Below are 19,549 nucleotides of genomic sequence, written 5' to 3' on the forward strand. Positions count from 1 at the left end.
CGTGGGGCCTGTGACAGAGGTGAACTGATCTCCAGACAGGACAAGGTGCCAGTGAAGAAAGTCCCTGGACCTGAACAGCCTGTGATCCAGCCACCCTGAGGTCATCATTAGCCCATTCCCTGTTCATAACATCCAGGGGTGAGAAGAGGAGGAGGAGAGCAAGAGGGTTTGAGAGTGCAGAGAGTAGAGCAGAGAGACCTTGGTGTGATGTGCCTCCCATTTATGCAGCACACTTGAATGTAGCTGAGATGGACTTTGCCTAAAGGCAATGGTGGGATCCAGTTGTTTGAGCACAGGTAGGAAACCTGAGAGGCCCTGGGATACTTGCCCAGCACCAAAGGGGCATGGTTTTCCTGTAGGTGCTATGCTTTATACGCTAGAGAAGTGGTTGTGCTGGACACCCCAGGCATCTGACGTGGTCCCTGCCTATGGCCTGTCTTTATGTCCTTAAATCACATGTCTGCACTGAATTCTGTTAGCATTTTGCACTGTAGATGTCTGCCTGTATCTTTGCTTCATAGTGAGTGATGCTCTAGTAGTAGCAGTAGGCATCCAGTGTCATTACAGATGGCCAAGGAAATTCCCCACCTGGCCCCCACCTGATGCTCTGGAAGGATGTAGGTCTCCCAGTTGCTCCACCAGAGCAAGCAGACACTGGCACATGCCTTCAGCCACCGCTGTCTCTTCAGCTGTCACCAGGTATTTGTGTGTGGGCAACTGACTCCCACCCTCCATCTCCAGTGATTACAATGGTAGCTTAGACAAGGAGCTTGCTTGTAGACACCTTTGTTGTGCTCACTTCAGCTTGGGCAAGGGGAATCCCACCTCCAGTGTGTTTGTGGAGTTCATGGGAGGGATATGAATCCCACTGCTGCTCAGGGGCTTCTAACCTGGTGTAAGATGCTTCAATGGACTCATCAGAATCAATATCTGAACCATGTTTCGGTGAGCTCCCTTCTTGTCCCCGTGTAGGTGTCCTGCCTAGTTAAGAGATGGGAATAGGGACATCCACAGTGGGACGTTTCCACCTCTTGCAGATAACCATCCTCTGATGAAACAAAGTGCAATGCTGGAATCAGTCTTCCTTCAGTGCTTAGAGAGGGACCATCGGTGATTATTTTAGTCTACTTCACCTTTCCCAGGAGGAGGGAGCACAAGGGACAGAGAAATTCAGGCCTTCAGCTGGGCCTCTGCTCCTGGGATGGAGGGAGCTGATGGCAACCTGGCAGCACTGCCCAGAGACAGCTGTGTGCAGGAGCAGCTCCTCTGCCAAGAGCAGCAGGGCTGCGGGCACTGCTGCTGCTGCTGACATGAGATGAGACAGTTGCACATCTCTGACAAGGCAGAGAGAAGTGCAAGGCAGTGTGGAGTGGGAGGACAGAGGAGAGCTCACTGTGGGAGAAATCTTCACAGCCCTTTGCATGGTAAGTCTCTGACTGGAGAGCAGTACTACTGAGGTTCCTGGAGGGGACTTCTGAACCCATCCCATCCCATCCCATGACTGATAGGCTTTTTAAGAATTGCTCTCCCAGTTCTTCTAGTGCATAGGAGGAGATGCTTTAGAGCAGGGATTCCCTGCCACACAATCAGAGGGACAGGGCATGCTGCTCCCTTCTGCCAGGGGCAGCTGCATGGGGGTGAAGCCTGGGTGTGCCCTCAGGTCTGGGCAGGGCTGTAATCCAGAGAAGTACAGAGCAGTGATTCTGCCGCCTGTGAGGGTCAGCACTTGGCCTGCCCAGGGAGCTCCCTACACTGCTGCAGAACAAAGCTTTGGGTGAAAGGAGTGACCACCAGCAGGGCAGGTTCATTCTCCTACCAAGAGTGTGCTGTGTGGATCAAGGCTGCTCACAACTCTAGCTCATGCACAGGAGATGTTCGAGAAGTCTTTTCAAGAGGAATATCAAGAGAAGGGTTACTTGAAAGAGAAGGAGCTTTCCTTCAGGTGTCCGTGCTTTCAGTTTTGTCCCTAATTTTGGCAGAGAGAAAAAAAGAAAGAATTTTCTGGTTTGTCAAGGAACTAGGACTCACAAACCTTCACTCTGAGAGATTAATAGGTCTGTGAGAAATCTCATCTAGCCGCTTTATCCTCACCTTAGCCTACACACAGCATTAGCATCACTTTTGGGGCCTCATAGGAGTTTATCTGACCTGCTGCTTAGGACCTAGATGCACAGAGATGCCCCTGGCAAGTGCCCTGTCCTGGGGGGCTTCTGTAGGGCAGAACTGAGCACAGAGAGAGTGGGAAGGGGTCTGGGAGCACTGACCAGGAAAAGATGTTGGGACAGAGTAAGAGCTGCCAGCAGGGACAGCTCCAGGCAGCAGAGATGGGCAGGGAATGAGAGGGAACTGCTAACAGAATCATCATGGGAGAAAGGATTTAGGCAAGTCATGGTCAGTACTTTTGATGCTGATGTCTTCCTCAGAGCAAGTCCCCCATGTCTCCTCTCCCACCCAGCCTAGCCTCTGCCCTGAAAGATATGGAGTCAAGGGCATGAGCCATCTCCTCTGCAGCCAGACCTCTGGCAGAGGAGAAGGGTCCCTCTCTTTCCATGGGCCCATTTCATGCTGCCTGACAAAGCAGCTGAGAGTGACTGCCCTGCAATGCTGCCACCTGCAAGGTGGCATGCCCACCTGAGTAAGGCTTTCCTAAGTGCCCGTATGTCTCTCTTTTTCCTTGCCTCCTTCTGCAGCAGGATCATGGGGTTGCTCCTTCTTTCTCCTCATGTCCACACTGTTCCTGTTCTTGCTCTCAGGCCTCAGGGGTGGGATTCAGACATCAATGCTGCAAGTTGTGCAACAGAGTGGAAATGAGGTTTCCCCAGCCCCCTTCTGACCTGTGGAGCTCTGGAGTTGGGAAATCAGCTGACTCTCCCTTAAGGAGAGCCTATCTTCAGTCCTGATGGTCCTTTGACCGTTTCCCTGTTGGGTCCTGCTGGGCTGTGAGCTGCCCTCTAGAAAGGCACAGCTGTCTCACAGCCTTTCTGTGATATCTGAGAGAGAAATGAGGAAGGTGCAGAGATGCTGAGAGTATGGAGATGGTGGTGGGAGGCTGTATATGGGCATCTGAAAAGAGCCCTGTGTGTCCTTGGCTAGAAGAGGAGTGTGGAGACCTCCCTCTGGTGCCTGGAGAAAGGCAGAGAAGGTTGGAGATCTGCACTTTGAAACTGGATTCGTCTGCTCTCAGCAGGGGCTGGTTTCTTTCTAGGGCAACATATGAGTGTGGCTCATGCTCCAGCTCAAAGAGATGCGAGCACAGGACAGCTGGGAACAGGACTAATAGAAAGACTAGCTGTCCTCACTCTGTACTAAGGGACGGTGAATCCATTTTTCTCAGGACTCAGTAGAAATGCCAAGGATTTCTACCTTCGAGGAACACTTCCCAGGGGTGACAAAGACGTGCAAAAGAAAATGAACAAGATTAAAAAATGCCTAAAACTTCTTTTTTCCCAAACCTCATCCTTTACAATTGGGAGTGCAGACATTGAAAAGCCCTTCTACATGCAGAGTGGATTTCCCCTGACAGAAATTGTCCCCTGTTCCCACTTCTGTCCAGCAAGATGGGCTCCTCTGGAGCCCACGGGCAGAGGCCCCTGCTCCTCACAGCAGCACATTCAGCCAGTGCAAAGTGGAGCTCAAGCAAGGGAGCTGCACAAAGATCCTCTCACTAAAGAGAGAGGCAATGTGGGGGGTTGTATGAGAAATGCAACATTTGGGGGCTGTTTTTGCTTGAAAATTCCTTCCTAACTTCTGAATGTCTTTTCTTCTTTGGACAGTCCCCCATGCCCAGAGATAGCAGAATGCTCAACAGCAGCTCCCTCAATGAGTTCCTCCTCCTGGCATTCGCCGACACACACGAACTGCAGCTCTTGCACTTCTCGCTCTTCCTGGGCATCTACCTGGCTGCCCTCCTGGGCAACGGCCTCACCATCACAGCCATAGCCTGCAACCACCGCCTCCACACCCCCATGTACTTCTTCCTCCTCAACCTCTCCCTCCTTGACCTTGGCTACATCTCCACTATTGTCCCCAAATCCATGGCCAATTCCCTGAGGGACACCAGGGCCATTTCCTACTCAGGATGTGCTGCTCAAGTCTTCCTGTTTGTCTTCTTGTTAGGAGGAGAGTATTCTCTTCTTACAGTCATGGCGTATGACCGCTTTGTGGCCATCTGCAGACCCCTGCACTACGGGACCATCATGGGCAGCAGAGCTTGTGTCAAAATGGCAGCAGCTGCCTGGGCCAGTGGTTTTCTCTATGCTCTCCTGCACACTGCTAACACATTTTCAATACCACTCTGCCAAGGCAATGCTGTGGATCAGTTCTTCTGTGAAATCCCCCAGATCCTCAAGCTCTCCTGCTCAGACTCCTACCTCAGGGAGGTTGGGGTTATTGTGGTTAGTGGCTGTTTAGGCTTTGGGTGTTTCATTTTCATTGTGGTGTCCTACGTGCAGATCTTCACAGTCGTGCTGAGGATCCCCTCTGAGCAGGGCCGCCACAAAGCCTTTTCCATGTGCCTCCCGCACCTGGTCGTGGTCTCCCTGTTTGTTAGCACCTCATTGTTTTCCTACCTGAAGCCCCCCTCCATCTCCTCCCCAGCTCTGGATCTGGTGGTGGCTGTTCTGTACACAGCAATGCCGCCAACACTGAACCCCCTCATCTACAGCATGAGAAACAGGGAGCTCAAGGATGCCCTGGAGAAACTGGTTCAATGTGTACGATGTCAACGCCAATAACAATCCTTTGTGTGTCCACTCATCGTTTGCAGTGATTGTGGCATCAAGGCTCTGTGTTACTCTTTTTTCTTTTTTTTCCTTACTTTTCTCTGGTGCATTCTTGTAAAAAGAAAAAAAACGTTTTGGTTCATACCACTTATCCTCAGGAATCTCTCATTTGAATCTGACCCAGAGATCACATTGAAGCAGGAAGCCAGGCTCCCCTCTTCATCAGCAGAGAAGGGGGAACCTCAGAGCCTGCTAGTCTGAGCTCCCTCGGATGCCCCCCATGCAATGAGGAGAGTTTCCTTTTGCAGTGTCTCTTTTGGTCCTGACAGCAAAGGACCTCAAGGGGACAGTCAGGCTCAGACGAGTATAGATTGGATGAGACCATGGGTCCCGTGTCCTTTAGGAGAGCTCAGCTCCCCTGGCAACACTCAGGGTGTGATCTCACACCCCAGCCCTGTGAGGGTGGCAGCCAGCTGTCACCATGGCCTAGTCTCTTCCCTCTCCAGTGCTCCAATGCTCAGAGTGGAATGGGAGGGGAGGTCAGGAGAGTCTAGATGCAGCTTGTAGGGACAGACCTCTGCTCCTCAGGACTGTCCTCCCACTGCCACAGCAGGCATTTCCTGGCTGCAGCCTTCGAGTGGGGGCTGCAGCTTTCTTGGGGACACGTCCACAAACAGCAGCAGGAGTTTCTCTTTTCATGGTTTCTTCTCATTTCCACATTGTGTTCTAATGTGTGAATATCACCTGTCAGTGACCAGTGGAGATGGGAAATGGTGTCTGAATTGCCTGCCCAGAACTGTCCCACAGGTGACAGTGCTGATGAGAGATGCCCATCCTTCTGGAGGGGAATCGGAGCCCCAGGAGAGCTCAGGGGATCTCCAGGGACAGCGTGTGCCTGGGGGGGTGGGCAGTGAGTGGAGCCTCACAAAGTGAGGGACAGTCCATGGTGGATTAACCAGAAGGTAAAGCACTAAATCCAGGGATGCAGGGGGAAACGAGGACTCTGCAATCCCTGGAGAGGCAGTGGGGACCCAGGAGTCCCAGGGAAGGGGCACTGGAGAGTGATTCCTGCACCCTCAGTGAAACACCACAGGCTGGAGCTGGTGCCCACCCAAACACATCTCCTGCCATTGCCAATGCCCTGGGGTCACTCTGAGCACTGCCCATGAGCACAGAGAGGTGCCAGCAGTATCAGCAGTGGTGATCCCTGACTGGCTGGGTCTGCTTCCTGCTCTGAACACCACAACCAGTGTGGAGTCACCCCATGGCCCCACAGCTGCTCACTCTGCAGAGCAGCACCTCTAGCCCAGTGCCCTGCAGGGAGCACAGGGCAAGGGTTCATGAATGGCCAGGCCAGCACAGACACACTGACCTGGGGAAAGGCACTCTGGGGAGCAGGGATGTCCCAGATGAAAAGCAGGGCAGCATTCAGAGAGAGGAAATGAGAAGGAGAAACAGGTTTCTCTGGTCACCAGCTCGGGGCAGGCTGCTCTGTCTCTGGGGCAGCAGGAGCTGCTGGAGGGGCTGCAGGGCCAGGGCTCTGGTGCTGTGCTGGGCAGCGGGGTGGGCATGGAGGGGCTGCAGGCAGAGAGGGAGGGGGATCTGCTGGGCACAAGGGCAGGGGAGGCAGAAAGTGACCAGCCTCACTGCGAGGCCTTGTCTCCTTGCCAGGGAGCTGCTGCCCTTGTCCTTGGGCCTGGCCTGAATGATGCTGTGGACATGGCTGTTCCTGGCCCTGCGCTTCTTGGGTCCTAACCTGACCCTGTCCCCGTCCTGCTGACCTGAGTCCCTGTCTCGGCTTTGGACCTGCCTCTGACTACAGTCAGGAAAGCCTTGGCAAGGGAAGCTGGGATCCAAGGAGATGCCAAAGAAGGCTGTAAATACAAAAGATGAGGGAAGCCAGGGCTGAGGGTGCCAGCAAGGCAGGCAGGCAGGGCAGGGTCCCACTGATGAGAGGTGCCATCCCACAGTGCCTGGACAAGAGGAGCAGAGCAATTTTGGGGATGGTAACTGGGGTCAGGCACAGTCCAGCGATGGCCAAACAAGACTGCAGGGCTCCAACCAGCCCCGCTTTGCACAGGAGATTGGACTGGAGACCTCCAGAGGTCCCTTCCCACCAAAACGCCTCTGAGATTCCATGAATTCTTGCTCCTTGGCCTCTGCTCTAGCACGGCTGGCAGGGGGTGGAGAGCCCCTGGGGCAGAGCAGAACAAGCTCGGCTGGGAGAGCATCGGGGCGGGGGGGGGGGGGGGGAAGATCCAGAAGTCCCTATCTCAGCCCTGGGCTTTGGAAAACTCCCTCACGCACCCCGAGAGGCTCCATCTGCCTCTTTCACCCTCCCTGTGCTCCCCTCCAGTCGGCCAAAGTGGAGTCCAGCATCACCTGGGGACTCTCTTCCCCATGGGGAGGGGAAGGAGGTCCTTCACCAGCCCCATGCTGCCTTTTCCACCCCTGGCCTTTGCAGCTACCTGGGCCTGGGTCCAATTGCCTTCCTCACAGTCATGGCTCCCCTGAAGCCCATGAAGATGCCGGTGCTCCTACCCTCGAGTCGGCATCCACCCCGAACCTGGAGCCTGACCGGCCACAAAGGCATCGCCCATCCAGTGCCCTGGCCATACCGCCAAGGGCAGGGGTCTTTCCCCAATTTCTCTGCTCCTCCCCTGCTCCCGGCACTGCTGCTGCTGTGCCCATGTCAAATCCTTCTGCCACGAGACTGCTGCAGGCCCAAGGCAGCTCCAACTCCCTCCAGGGCTGTGCTCGAGCCTTTCAGGAGCAGGCTGAGGTGGGGCTGGCACTGCCAGGGTGGGTCGGGAGAGGGCAGCTCCCCTCTGCCACGCTGGGACTGGGGCTGAGGCTGGGGCTGGGCACAGCTTTTCCCTGGGGATCTCCCTGAGGAGCTGCTCTGGGGGATCCTCCACCTCTGCCCTGGCAGCAGCACCAGTGCTCAGGGTGCCGGGGTGGAAGTGCACAGAGGGTGGAAGGGGCACGGGCTGCCCAGGGGGAGCATTGAGACCTTGTCTGTGCATGCAGGGATGGAGTGAGGAAAGCCAGAGCTCAGCTGGAGCTGGCATCACAGACCTCGGACATGGAAACTGCTGGGGTATTATTAAATGACTCCTAAATGTTCCCCCAGAGTCTGGGAGGTCTGAGCACCCAGCCCCTGCCCAGTCCCGGCTTAGCCCCCCATGGGGGTCCGCAGACAGCCATGCTCCAGGATCTGCCGGGCTCTGGTGCAGAAGAGAGGCCATGCAGGGCTGGCCTCTTCCCCTCCATCGGGGGACATCTCCATGTAACAGGTTCAATCTCAGGTCAGGTGGGGTTTCCCCCAAATACCCCTTGCAGGCGGGGAAGCCCCAAAAGGCAAGCCTGACTCAAAAGGTGGGGGAAGGCAGACAGCGGAGACTGTTGGAGCCTGACCATCTCCTCCATGATCACCAGTAACTGTGAAATCAGAGACTGTGACATCACAATTGGGCAACCAGGTGAGCACATGAGGCGGGGCAGCACAGGCACACCTGCCTTGGAGGCCAATGGGCACCAACGTGCTTTTCTTTGCTCTAGCAGGGGTGATGACCTGAGGGACTGCTTCAAAGCAGTTTCCTAATAGAACAAGGAAACCTGCTTTTCTGTCTCACCCAAGGCTGGAGCTGGTCATTTCTGCTGAATTTCATGACCTCTGGCCACCTGCAGTCCTGCTCTCAGATCATCTGGGGCTGGAGAGGGCTCCTCTGGCTTCTCTCTCAAGGAGAAGGATGGACTGCATTTTGTGTCTTTTCTGCTGGTGGAGGCAGTGGGTTCCTAGGATGTGTCCTGGCTCCCAGAGCTCTCCCCTGGACGTACTGGCCAGCGTGCCTATTGCTGTGGCTTTACTGACTGTTGGTCATCCTCTCCCTCTGGTCGTTCCCAGTGGAACCATCTCCTTACCAGGTTTGCCAGGCTGTCAGCAAAGATGCTTCTGCCCTGCTTGTTCAGGCTGACCCCATCTCTTCTGAGCAGAGAGGGCCCCATGGTCGTAAAAACCAAAGTCCTGTTGCTGACACCAGCTGTGCAACAGTTGTTGGCCCACAGGATCTGTCCCCACCTCCTCAAGTCCTTTGCCATCACCAGCACCCAATGCTGAATTGCCACAAGACATGCAGACACCCATGCAACTCGTAATTCCAGAGATGCCAAGGTAGATGCTATGGCGGCTGTTAGAGTGATTATTGCTCCAGGGTTAGCAGATTGGATTCACCACAAAAGTGGCCATCTGGGTGGAGATAGGGCCACCCAATGGACTAGTGTTCAAGGTCTTCACACCACCATCATGGCATAAAAAGGGACAAGACAGCGTTGCCCCCGTTGTACCCACTTAGCTCCGTGGTGGTTGCAGACCGAAAAGCTGTATGTTTGCAGAGGACAAAAGCCTGGGGAGGTGTGGCAAATTGGTGTCCCCTACTGGAGAGCCAGTGGCACAAATATGTCCTGATCACTGTAGATACCTGCTCTGGTCTATTGTACACCCACTCTTCTGCCACAGCTATCCAGGCTCACATCATTAAGGCATTAGAAGACTTGACTGAGTTTTATAGTTCCTTGGTGGAAATCCAAAGTGGTCAGGGCTCTCATTTTACAGGGAGTGGCATTTGAAATTGGGCTGGAGAGAGAAGAATAACCTGGATTTATCACAGCTTACCATCCGCAAGGGGTGGGATTGACAGAACACATGAATGGGCTGCTCAAATAGCAGCTGTGTGATTTATCTCCTACTGGTACCCTCACAGGCTGGAGTAAAGACATTTGTCAGGCAATGCCTGCCTCAGTGACTGCCCTCTGCATGGCTCTACCCCATATGCTCATTTCAAAGGGGACTCCATCGAGTGGCCGCGTGTGCTTAGAGTGCAGTGGCTACACCACCAAGCCTGCTTCCCCATGTGAACCAGGCCCAGGAGTGCAGGGTTGGATCTGTGATGGCCACACAAAGAAACAACCCTAGAACCAGATAGCCATCATCTTGTGAGTATGGGGTTGGCCACTGCCATACCTCAAGGGTATTATGGTTGCATGGTGCCCTGTACTAGTTTAGCTCTCTGGGGAGTAGACATCATTGCAGGACTCATTGACTCAAACTGTCTTGAGGAGGTGAAAGTTGTGATCCATTACACCAGATCCCAACCCCTGTGATGTGCACACAGAGACCAAATAGCCCAGCTGATATGTGACTGGATAGGTGTCCCCACTATCTGGGAAGTAGATTCCCTGAGGCCCACCCAGCAACTGGGCGGTTTTGAGTCTACAGGGCGTGCTGTGTGGGTGCATGATGTGACTAAACCCAAACACTTGGAAGGGGAAATTATTGCTGAAGAGCAGGAGATACCCACCTGGTACTAATCAAAGGGGAGAGTGTCCTAGTCTATAGTCTGCCTACGAGGCTCTCACCTGGAGAACCGTGACCTGATGAATATGCCGAGCAGAGGCACAATGTTGCTGCTCTCCATCCCAGCCCTGTATGCTGACAGTAGCTGTGGCACTGAAGAAACTGCAGTAAGCACATCAAACCTGACGTCCACAAGATAATGAGCCTACTTCAAGTATGACATGATATAAAATCCAAAAAATCAGCATGGGACAACCCCTGGCATTCACTGTCATCATGGCTGTTGAATTTAGGACCATGGGAAAAACACAACATACTCCTGGTCTTCTGGGTGGATTGGTTTTGCATGCATATATATTATAATTTACTATATATTTACAATCATTTAGTTGCTTGTATACCTTAACTGCTAGTTAAGCCAATGCCTGAAAGGCATGTCCGAACCGTGTCTGCACACTGGTGGCACCAGTACTACATCTCTGTCAGTCATGGGGTGGAGTGTAGCAAGCACACCTGTAGAAGGCCTGGTGAGGAGTCAGGGGACTGGCAGAGTATGTGATTGCAGCCCCAGAGCGTGCTCTCTTCACACTGACCGAAACCCATCAAAGCTGGACATGCATTCTCTGTTTTATCAACAATGTCTTGCTGCTTCGCAGCCAGTAGCCACTCAAGCCTAGCACAGTCAATATAAGGAAATAGTTCTAGTAACTAAAAGGGGCCCTTAGGATACACAGAGTGAGTCCCGCCTGGGCGTCCAACCTGGGCATCCAGCAGCCTCCAATCAATGATCCCTCCGTGTGGTTCTTGGGGCTCCCTGCACAGTTTGGAGTGTAAATCCTTCATTAAAGCTCCTCTGTTTAACCCCTCATGAACCTTGAATGTCTCTCTGCACTGGTATCCAACCCTCCCTTTCCTGTCTTGTGGTCACATATAGCCAGTTGATCTACTCAACTGATATAGACATTTATCTAAAACCAGGACCACCCTCCAGTCCCCATTGTGTTGAGATAAATTTAGCTTTCTTTGCAGTGCTGCGGTCAATCATGGTCATGCTGGGGGCCTGCTGTTTGTAACTCTGTACCCTTTCACTGAAGCCACTGAGACAGGGTTTTCCAGAGACCCCATGGCAGCATTTTTTTCCTCTCATGTTTTTTTCTGTTGTTCTCATGGCCTTGCACCTGCAAACCCTAACATACAAGGAACACGACAAGCCTTGGCCAACCTGCAAAACAGTGCTGAGGCCTTCACAGCCCCTGAGCATTGTTTTTCCTGATGCAATTTTAAAAGAAGGCGGCAACGGAATAATAAGCATGCTGTTCCCAGCATCCCAAGATTTCTGTGGCTGGGTCACTGAAGCAAGGAATTCTGAAATGACTGCACGTTGAGCTGTTTCGATGTGAAGTGAGTTCTCAGCACCCCAAAATCAAGACCTACAGCCTCTAACAGAACAAGTTAATCCCTCCCGAGATGATTGTGCTGGCCACCAGAATTATTCACTCCAGCTTATCTGGCATCCTGCAAGAGTACAGCTTTGAAACCTTGGTGTATACAGATGCCAAAAGGGCAATCATCAGCAGAGAGTTTGAGTGCCGTGGTCAGGAGAGAATATACCTATCACCAGGATGAAGGGTCACTGGGAGAAACACTATCTTCAGTCACATATACCCCCCTGCAGATGGAGACAACTGCCAAAGACTTTTATGACAGACTGAAATAACGAGCACTGCAGTGAGCTACAAATCCCCCATGGCTTCGCAGAAGATGTAAGTCCTGGACTTCTATCTCCATTTCCCCACACACACCCTCCAATACCTCTTTCTCTGCAGAATTTCTCTTCATCTGCATGAAGGCTGTGAGCAACTGTGCTGAGAGAGCTCCCTCGAGCATGTGCACCAGCTCCCCAGGACAAGGAGTGGTTGAGTGCAGACAGCGATGCTGTTACTCAAAATACTGTGCACTTGTTCTGGGCAAAGCTTTTGGCAGTTTCCATCACAGCCATCAGTGCAGCAATGTATAAAAAGTAGGTGTGTGGCTCTCTCTAAGGCCATAAGCAGAGTCGTGTTTTGAAGGAGCTTGCTGGAGACTGGCTACAGACCTGTGTACGTGGAGAATCATTGCCTCAGACCTGGACAACATGGCAGAGGAAGTGCTCCGAGACCTTGCTAAGCCTTCCAGACTCCAAGCCTTCACAACCAGATAGCAGTGACCTCTCTTTCTTCCTCACTGAAACACATGCAGCCAAACTTCAAGCTACATTTTAGTCCCTATTTGCCCACCAGCAAGCTTCCCTCCAGATTTGCACATCTTGTTGGCGATAGTAGCGCAGTCTTTTCACACATCAGAGATCTTCCCCTCATTCACTTGCTGTCATGCCAGCAATTGCTTTTTTCCCCTTGGACAACCTGCTGTCTACTCCATGATACACAGCTTATGGAGGAGGGCCTACATCACTTGGATTTTCAGCAGTGTTTAACAAAATGGAGAAAGTAGCCTTTGCAACTCTCAAATCCCAATGCTTAGGGAAGGCTTCTTGGTTTTATGGGTGAAAAGTTTAAGAAGTCTATGGAGTGTACTCAGGCTGGGGATTTCTATGCCTATGACACCCTGGGTGATTAGTGTTAGGTCCTTATTTATTCATTTAGTTATTTATTCAGAAGCAGACTAACAACAAAGGGGCCAGCACAGCCTTTGGCATTATCTGCCACGGAGGTTTAACCTTGAAACTTTGTGTTCATAAACAGCCACAGAAAGTCCATGAGACTCATAACCCTTTATAATTCCCATTCTCACTGAGGTGTCCTTTCTACTCCTTCTTCATCCCACGCTACTTCCAGTGCTAACTTCAGGAAAGAAATGTGATTTCGGACATTTGTTCCAGTTTCCTGTATTTGTTACATATCACAGAAAATATAGCCCTTCCCTGTTTCTGGGAGTTTGACCACAGGCATGAAACGCTGATGATGGCTGACATTCAAGATCTTTTCAGGACACAAACTGCATTCCCAGCTTTTACACTTGAGATGCTTTTCCATGTAGACTGTGCAGCTCTCTCACAAAATCATAGACAAACCATTTAAAGTCTAATAGCCATGGCCTTGTGCTGGCCCAGACCTACATAGAAGCTTGCAGTTAGGACACCTTATTCTTGTGCCTATGCTATCTGCACAGTTTTGCAGCAGGCGGAAATGGCAATAATGTAGCTATGGAGATGTTTGTGCAATGTCTGACAGAGCTCCAAAGAATTTCTCGACCCAAATACCTTCCTGTCATTCCTAATACGAGAGTAATATCCGTTGTGTAAAAGGAGAAAACAGGTCTTGAGATATTTGCAATAGGTATTTAGTTTTAAAATCCCCCAGTTTTTTCTTTTTTTTACCCATGGATATGATGAAGATGGGTATAGTAAAGTGCAGCAGATCCTCAGACAATGAAGTTTTGCTCACCATGACTGTCCTGCTCATGGACTGGCAGCAAAACAGTGATCATTGACCCTGCTATTTAGATTAACCAAGTAGTGCTACTTTCTATAGATGGTTTTAAAATGGAGGGTAGTTCATATGGCACTACCTGTCCAAACGCAGCCACTTTTACAATAAAGGTTGGCAGATGATAAGTCTGACCAAAAAAAAAAAAGGAAAAATCTCCCTTTGACTCTAGGGGATCACTGACCCAAACACTTATAAAATCTCTGTGTTCGTATTGCTTCGATTAATAGTGGGGAAATAGAAAGATGTGTGCCAAAGCTGGTCCTTCATGCTGCAACCCCAAAGCCTAAGCCTATAGTCATCTCTGTCCCCTTTGGGGATCACAAAGTAATGGAGAAGAGGGACCTTGACAGCAAGGTCAAGTAGCTGCAGCACCTCCAAGGCCTGCACTGTTAAAGGACGCTGAACCTGGTGGACTTTTGGATCCAGGGGATTCCTCCTCCCTGGTCCACTGGATGGGAGACTGCTGCGGTTCTCTGCTCACTGGTCCTGCCAGCAGTGAGGCTGCGCATGTGCTTCCAACAGGCACACACACACTCTGTACGGACATGGTGGGCCACCAAAACATCAGTGCAGCCAGGGGCACAGTACCTTTACAGGCACCACAGAGACACGAGCAGCACTCATAAACATGAACCATGCAAATGGCCTGCTCCTGTTTTTGCTCACCGGCTAATGAGACTCCAAGCTTGCAGGAGACCTCACATGCACCCTTGCATGGGTGTCTCTGGCAGCTGGCTGCTTTGAGGGCTGCAAGCCTTCCACACATGTACTCACACAGAACAGAGAATGCTCACCCAGAAAGTAGCTAGGAATAGGATTTAATACGATGCTAAGGCAGACCGCAGTGACCAGGCACGCAGCTTGGCCAGGCAAGTGTACTTGCCAGCAGCTTGCTTACACAAAACTGGGCCCTTTTATTCCCTCTCCCTCCATTTTCCCATGCTTTTTCTTCCATGATCCAGCTGATCCCTCCCTTTCACCAGCTTTATCCCCTTTGCAATAAACAGTCCATCTCTAAGTATTTTTTTCCTCACTGGTCCCAGTTTTACTATGTATGTAGTCAAGTACGTGCGTAGTAAGCAGTTCAGTCAGTTAGCTCAACCTCAAGCCAGAGCCTAGTTGTCTGCCTGCATACCCTAACCTACCCACATTGCTGGTGGAGCTGTGGGCCCAGATGGGAAGACCAGGGCCACCACATCCTTCACTGCAGTGCAGAAGTGTAGGGAACAGCGATCGGAAGATCTTGCGATGGCACGGAAAGAGGAAGGATATGACGCAGAGATAGCAGTATGCTTGTAGGTATATAAGCGAATGCATACGTACAATAAACGTCATTTGTAGCATCCTCATATTGGTGTCAGTGCTCATTGGCCCGGAGGCAGGAGGAGCCTCCGTGCCGTCTCAGACGGACGGGATATTGTCGCATTTAAATGCGACACAGAAGGACCCAGGCTGGAGCTTAATTTTTGTGCTTAGCATCTTCTGTTATTCAGGGAGAGAAGATGTTTTGAGCTTTTCTCAACAGTCCTGGGACATTGTCCCCAGAGTTTTCAGCTAAATTTCCTGAGGTGACTTATGAAAGCCTCCTTGTGTCAGCACCCACTGGCAGACTATGCCCCAGTCCTAAGTATGTTTCCAGCATTTTATTAATACTTTTCAGATTTTGTTTATAATAACCCCCTCTAACCAAGACACACAATTCACATTTCTTCCTTTCACTACTACAATCCAATGTGAAAATAAATCTCCTGAGGCACCTGTATTTAGTAGCTACATATATGTGTGTGTGAGATATATTATATGATACATAATTAAAATTGCTATCTCGAGAAACATCATGACTGGGGGAAAAGTCGAACCTTTGCTCGGCCAATGGCTTCCTTCAAGGCCAGTTTCACAGTCTTGTTTCTGAGACTGTAGATGAAGGGATTTAAGAATGGGTACAGGACAGTGTTCAGCAAAGCTACGGTTCCGTTGGTCTCCAAGGAAACATCTTCTGAGGGTCGTGCATAGAGCACAATGCAGCTTCCATATCCGATGGCTAAGTTGATGAGATGGGAAGAACATGTAGCAAAAGCTTTCTTCCTCCCAGATGCTGATGGCATGTGCAGAATACAATGGAAGATGCACATGTAGGACACCAGGACTAAACATAAGGAACCCAGCACTACAAATGATATGAAAAGAGAGTCTGCTTTCCAAAGCAGGCTGGTGTCAGAGCAGGACAGTTTGAACAAGGGAGAGTTGTCACAAAAAAAATGGTGGATCTTGTTTGGGCCACAGAAAGTCAGCTTTGAGAGCAGGACCAGGCGGGAACTCGAGAGTGTGAAGCCTATGACCCAAGCAGCAACAACGAGGTGGGTGCAGAGCTGCCACTTCATGACAGCAGCATAATGCAAAGGTTGGCAGATGGCAAGGTAGCGGTCAAAGGACATGACAACAAGGAGAGTGAACTCTGTACCACCCAGGGAAAAATAGAAATAGGACTGGGCAAAGCAGCTGCTTAATGAGATTGTTCTCCTGCCAGAGCTCAGAATCACCAACAATTTGATAGTTGTGGAGGATGTAAACCAGATTTCCAGGAATGCCAGATTGCTGATGAAAAAGTACATGGGGGTTTGCAGGCGGTGATCCACACACACGAGGAAAATGATTGCTGTGTTCCCTATCACAGTTGTCAGGTATATGAGCAGAAGGAGCAGGGAGAGAAACAGCTGTAGTCTTTGATGAAGCCCTGAGAAACCCTCTAGGATGAACTCAGCAACTACAGTTTCATTTGCTGGTCCCATGCCCAATTTCAGTACATCCTGCTGAGAGGGGAGCAGGAAGAAACAAGTGTGAGAATTCCACAGTCTGCACAGGAGGCTGTATCCTTCCTTCTTTGCTCCCTTGCTTGCTTCCTATGTAACACAGACAGAATATTCCTCTCAACCATTCATTGCACCCTGATTTCTCCGTTTCACATTTACAGTCCTCAGAGATTTTACTGTCTTCTTTCTACCTTTTCCAATCTCTCACAAAGGATTCTTTCCCAAGAGCACAATATTTTAAAGAGATTGTGAACTACTTCATGCCATGCCTTGGAAATTCCCAGTTCACTTTGACTTATTGCAAACATCCATCACATCTGTGTTTCAAAAGCCAAACTAATGTCCCAGCAAAAATGCTTACTGTTATCTGCAGATGCCAGACCATCCCTTTATATATGCATTTTGAAAGGTATTCCTTCTACTTTTCAGTACTTGCCTTTTCTGATTCAGAACATCTGGGAGGCTGCTGATTTTGAAACAAGCCAATATCGAGTATCTCTTTTGTAATCCCCTGCTTTCTTCCACATCTTCTTCCTCTCTGTTTCTCCAGAAAAGGGGAGGAAATAGGGAACAAGTATAGCTTGCCTTCTTTAATACTCTAAATAGCAAATTTCATTAGGATTCCCTTCAGTCATTGGAAGTGGCTTTCCCTTTAGGGGAGGGGGGAATCATCTCATGCAAAAAACCTAAAGGCTGTCCTTGAAATAGGAAGGATCTGGAACAAAGAAAACATGAAGCAGGGTTATATTTTAGGTGTCCAGAAGTTGGGCGCTTCAGTTTGAGCAAGTTAGCATACTCCCATATTGCCAGGGCAGAGAGAGAAGAGTGTCTGGAAGACACTGGTAACACTGCTTTCATGTGCTGGTTACAGTCTGGGAGGACCCAACCTCTAGAGCTCTCTGTTCATCTCCATTGTCTATATAGGGAGCCAAGGGAAAATGAGTACGGGCTCCAGCTGCTCACAGACACCTCCAATGAAATACATGAAACTCCCTTTCAATCTCAAATCTCCTAATTTATTTAGTAGCTAATTTCCTTTTCAGACAAAAGAACACGTCTAACAGAAGGAAGCCCAAGGAAAACACAGGCAATAAATGCTGACATTTTTCCCTCCACCTTTGCATTTGGTTTTAGACATATAAAGGAAAGGAGCAGATGACTCCGTAAATAGGATGCCTCAAAAATGCAAGGGGAGAGGAGCAGATGACGGGTTTTAAGCAGTGAAACAGAGGTTCTGCACAAACTGTGTTGTCCCCCCAGACCCCGTCTCAGAGCATAGCACGTGGTTTTTATACAGGGAGTAAAATGGGAAGCCCATTAGTGGGCAATACTCTGTGATTGCATTGGCATTTTAACTTGGGGCTCAGGTTAGTCCTAGATCCCAAATACTCTGTCTTCCTCTCTGCCTCTAGTCTGGCATAGGGGGATCTCTGCACTGGGTCCATCTGGAAGATTTGCTGAAATTTAGCCGCTGGCTGTAATTGTTTGAGCAAAAGCTCAAGCCCAGTCACCTACAGCAATATCGCTGTAGTCTCTCTTGTGTTATGATTTGATGGTAATTTTGAATGATGGTTACAGAGAAATTGAGGCAGCTTTGCAATAAAGACCTACCTATGTCACCTTTGTACATTAAGGAAAGAGCAATGGCAAAGATTGGTGGCACCAAACTGTGACAGCTATTTCAGAAAGGTTGTCATCTTCCATTCCTCAGCCGTCAATGGAGAGACGCAGACTGCAATGGTCTGAATCACCTTTTAGGGATGCCTTCCTCTCCTGTTTGATTAGACAGGGAACTGGCATGGGATATATTCCATCTCTAGAAAGGCTATTGCCAAAACAGACCAAAGTAGGCCCAGCAAGTACAAGAGCAGAAAGGAGAGGGAGAGAAACAAGAACAAATGCTGTGACCCTGCTGACAAGGGAAGAGAGACGGAGGGGCACCTTCCCCAGACTGCACCTCCTAGACAGTGTGTCCTCCCAGGGCAGTCATTCTCAGAGCCTTTGCCTTGCAGTGGGAAATGGGCATGTGGCAGGAGAGAGGCAGCTCTGCTTTCTGGAAATCTGACTGCCAAGGAAGTGAAAGATGCCCTAGACCCCTTCACTGTCAGAGCAGAGGGAGGGCTCTGTTGGGTGGGAGAGGAGAAAAGGGTGGCTTGCTCAGAGGAAGACATCTAGAATGAAGGACCACAAGAGAGCTGCCTGAATTCATCCTACCACAGTGTTTCTGTGGGCACTTTCCTAGCACTCCCTGACCATATCTCAGCTGCCTGGAACTGTTCCCACTGGGAGCTCTTTCTCTGTCCCCACATCTCTCCCCTGTCAGTGCTCACAGACCCCATCCCACCCATTGGGCATTTGGCTCTGCCCTACTGAAACCTTCCAGCAAAAGGGCACTGCCCAGGGGCATCTCTGTGTTGGCAGGACCTAAGGAGCAGGTAGGTGAGACACAGCATGATGAGAATGATGAGAGCTGCAAAGGAGATATTGCTGCTGCCTGCAGGTAAAAAGGCATTTGAAGGAACTTTCTGGGATCCTTGCAGACCTGTTGATCCCTCACAGTAACACTGCAGAACTCTCCTTCAGGCACCTAAACGTAAAACATCCTTTTTGATGTGTGCCCTGCCAAAGATACAAAACAAAATCTGAGCCTCATGAGAGTGGTTTCCCTTTCAGGTAAGCCTGCCATGAGTGTCCCCTTGCAAAGTCTCTTCCAGGCATGCTCTCGGGGTGAGCTGGAGCTGAGAGCAACCCTGACCCATGTAGCACCCTCTCAATGGGAGGAGAATGAACCTGCCCTACCAGGGGTCGCTCCTCCCACTCAGGGCTTCTCCCCTCAGTGCCGTGGGGAGCTTCCCAGGCAGGCTGAGTGCTGACCTTTGCAGACAGCAGAGTCACTGCCCTGAGCACACAGCACCCTGGGGCACAGGGATGCTGCTCTGAATCACTGCCCTGGGCAGATCTGGGTGCCCACCCTAGCAGAACACTGCTGCAGTATCTCTGGAAGAAGGTACCAGGATGCCCTGTCCCGTAGCAGGATGCCCTGTCCCTGTGATACTGAGGCAGGGAATCCTGCTCTGAAGCATCTCCTCCTCCTGCTATGCCCTGGGTAATCCAGGAGAGAGAGCATTAAAATGCCTGTCACCCCATGTTACGGGGCTGGGTTCAGAAGACCCC

General features: G+C 50.7%; 1 protein-coding gene across 1 annotated transcript; it reads right to left on the bottom strand.

Annotated features, from left to right (window-relative positions):
- Positions 1 to 15,475: 15,475 nt before the first annotated feature.
- Positions 15,476 to 16,183, bottom strand: LOC135326425 (olfactory receptor 6E1-like; the record flags this gene model as incomplete). The annotated part of the gene is made up of 1 exon (XM_064504312.1): positions 15,476 to 16,183. A coding segment is annotated over one exon (708 nt), but the record flags the coding sequence as incomplete, so codon positions are not given.
- Between the last annotated feature and the right edge of the window lie 3,366 nt (positions 16,184 to 19,549).

Source organism: Dromaius novaehollandiae, unplaced genomic scaffold, assembly GCF_036370855.1.
Source record: "Dromaius novaehollandiae isolate bDroNov1 unplaced genomic scaffold, bDroNov1.hap1 HAP1_SCAFFOLD_27, whole genome shotgun sequence".
Lineage (NCBI taxonomy): Eukaryota > Metazoa > Chordata > Aves > Casuariiformes > Dromaiidae > Dromaius > Dromaius novaehollandiae.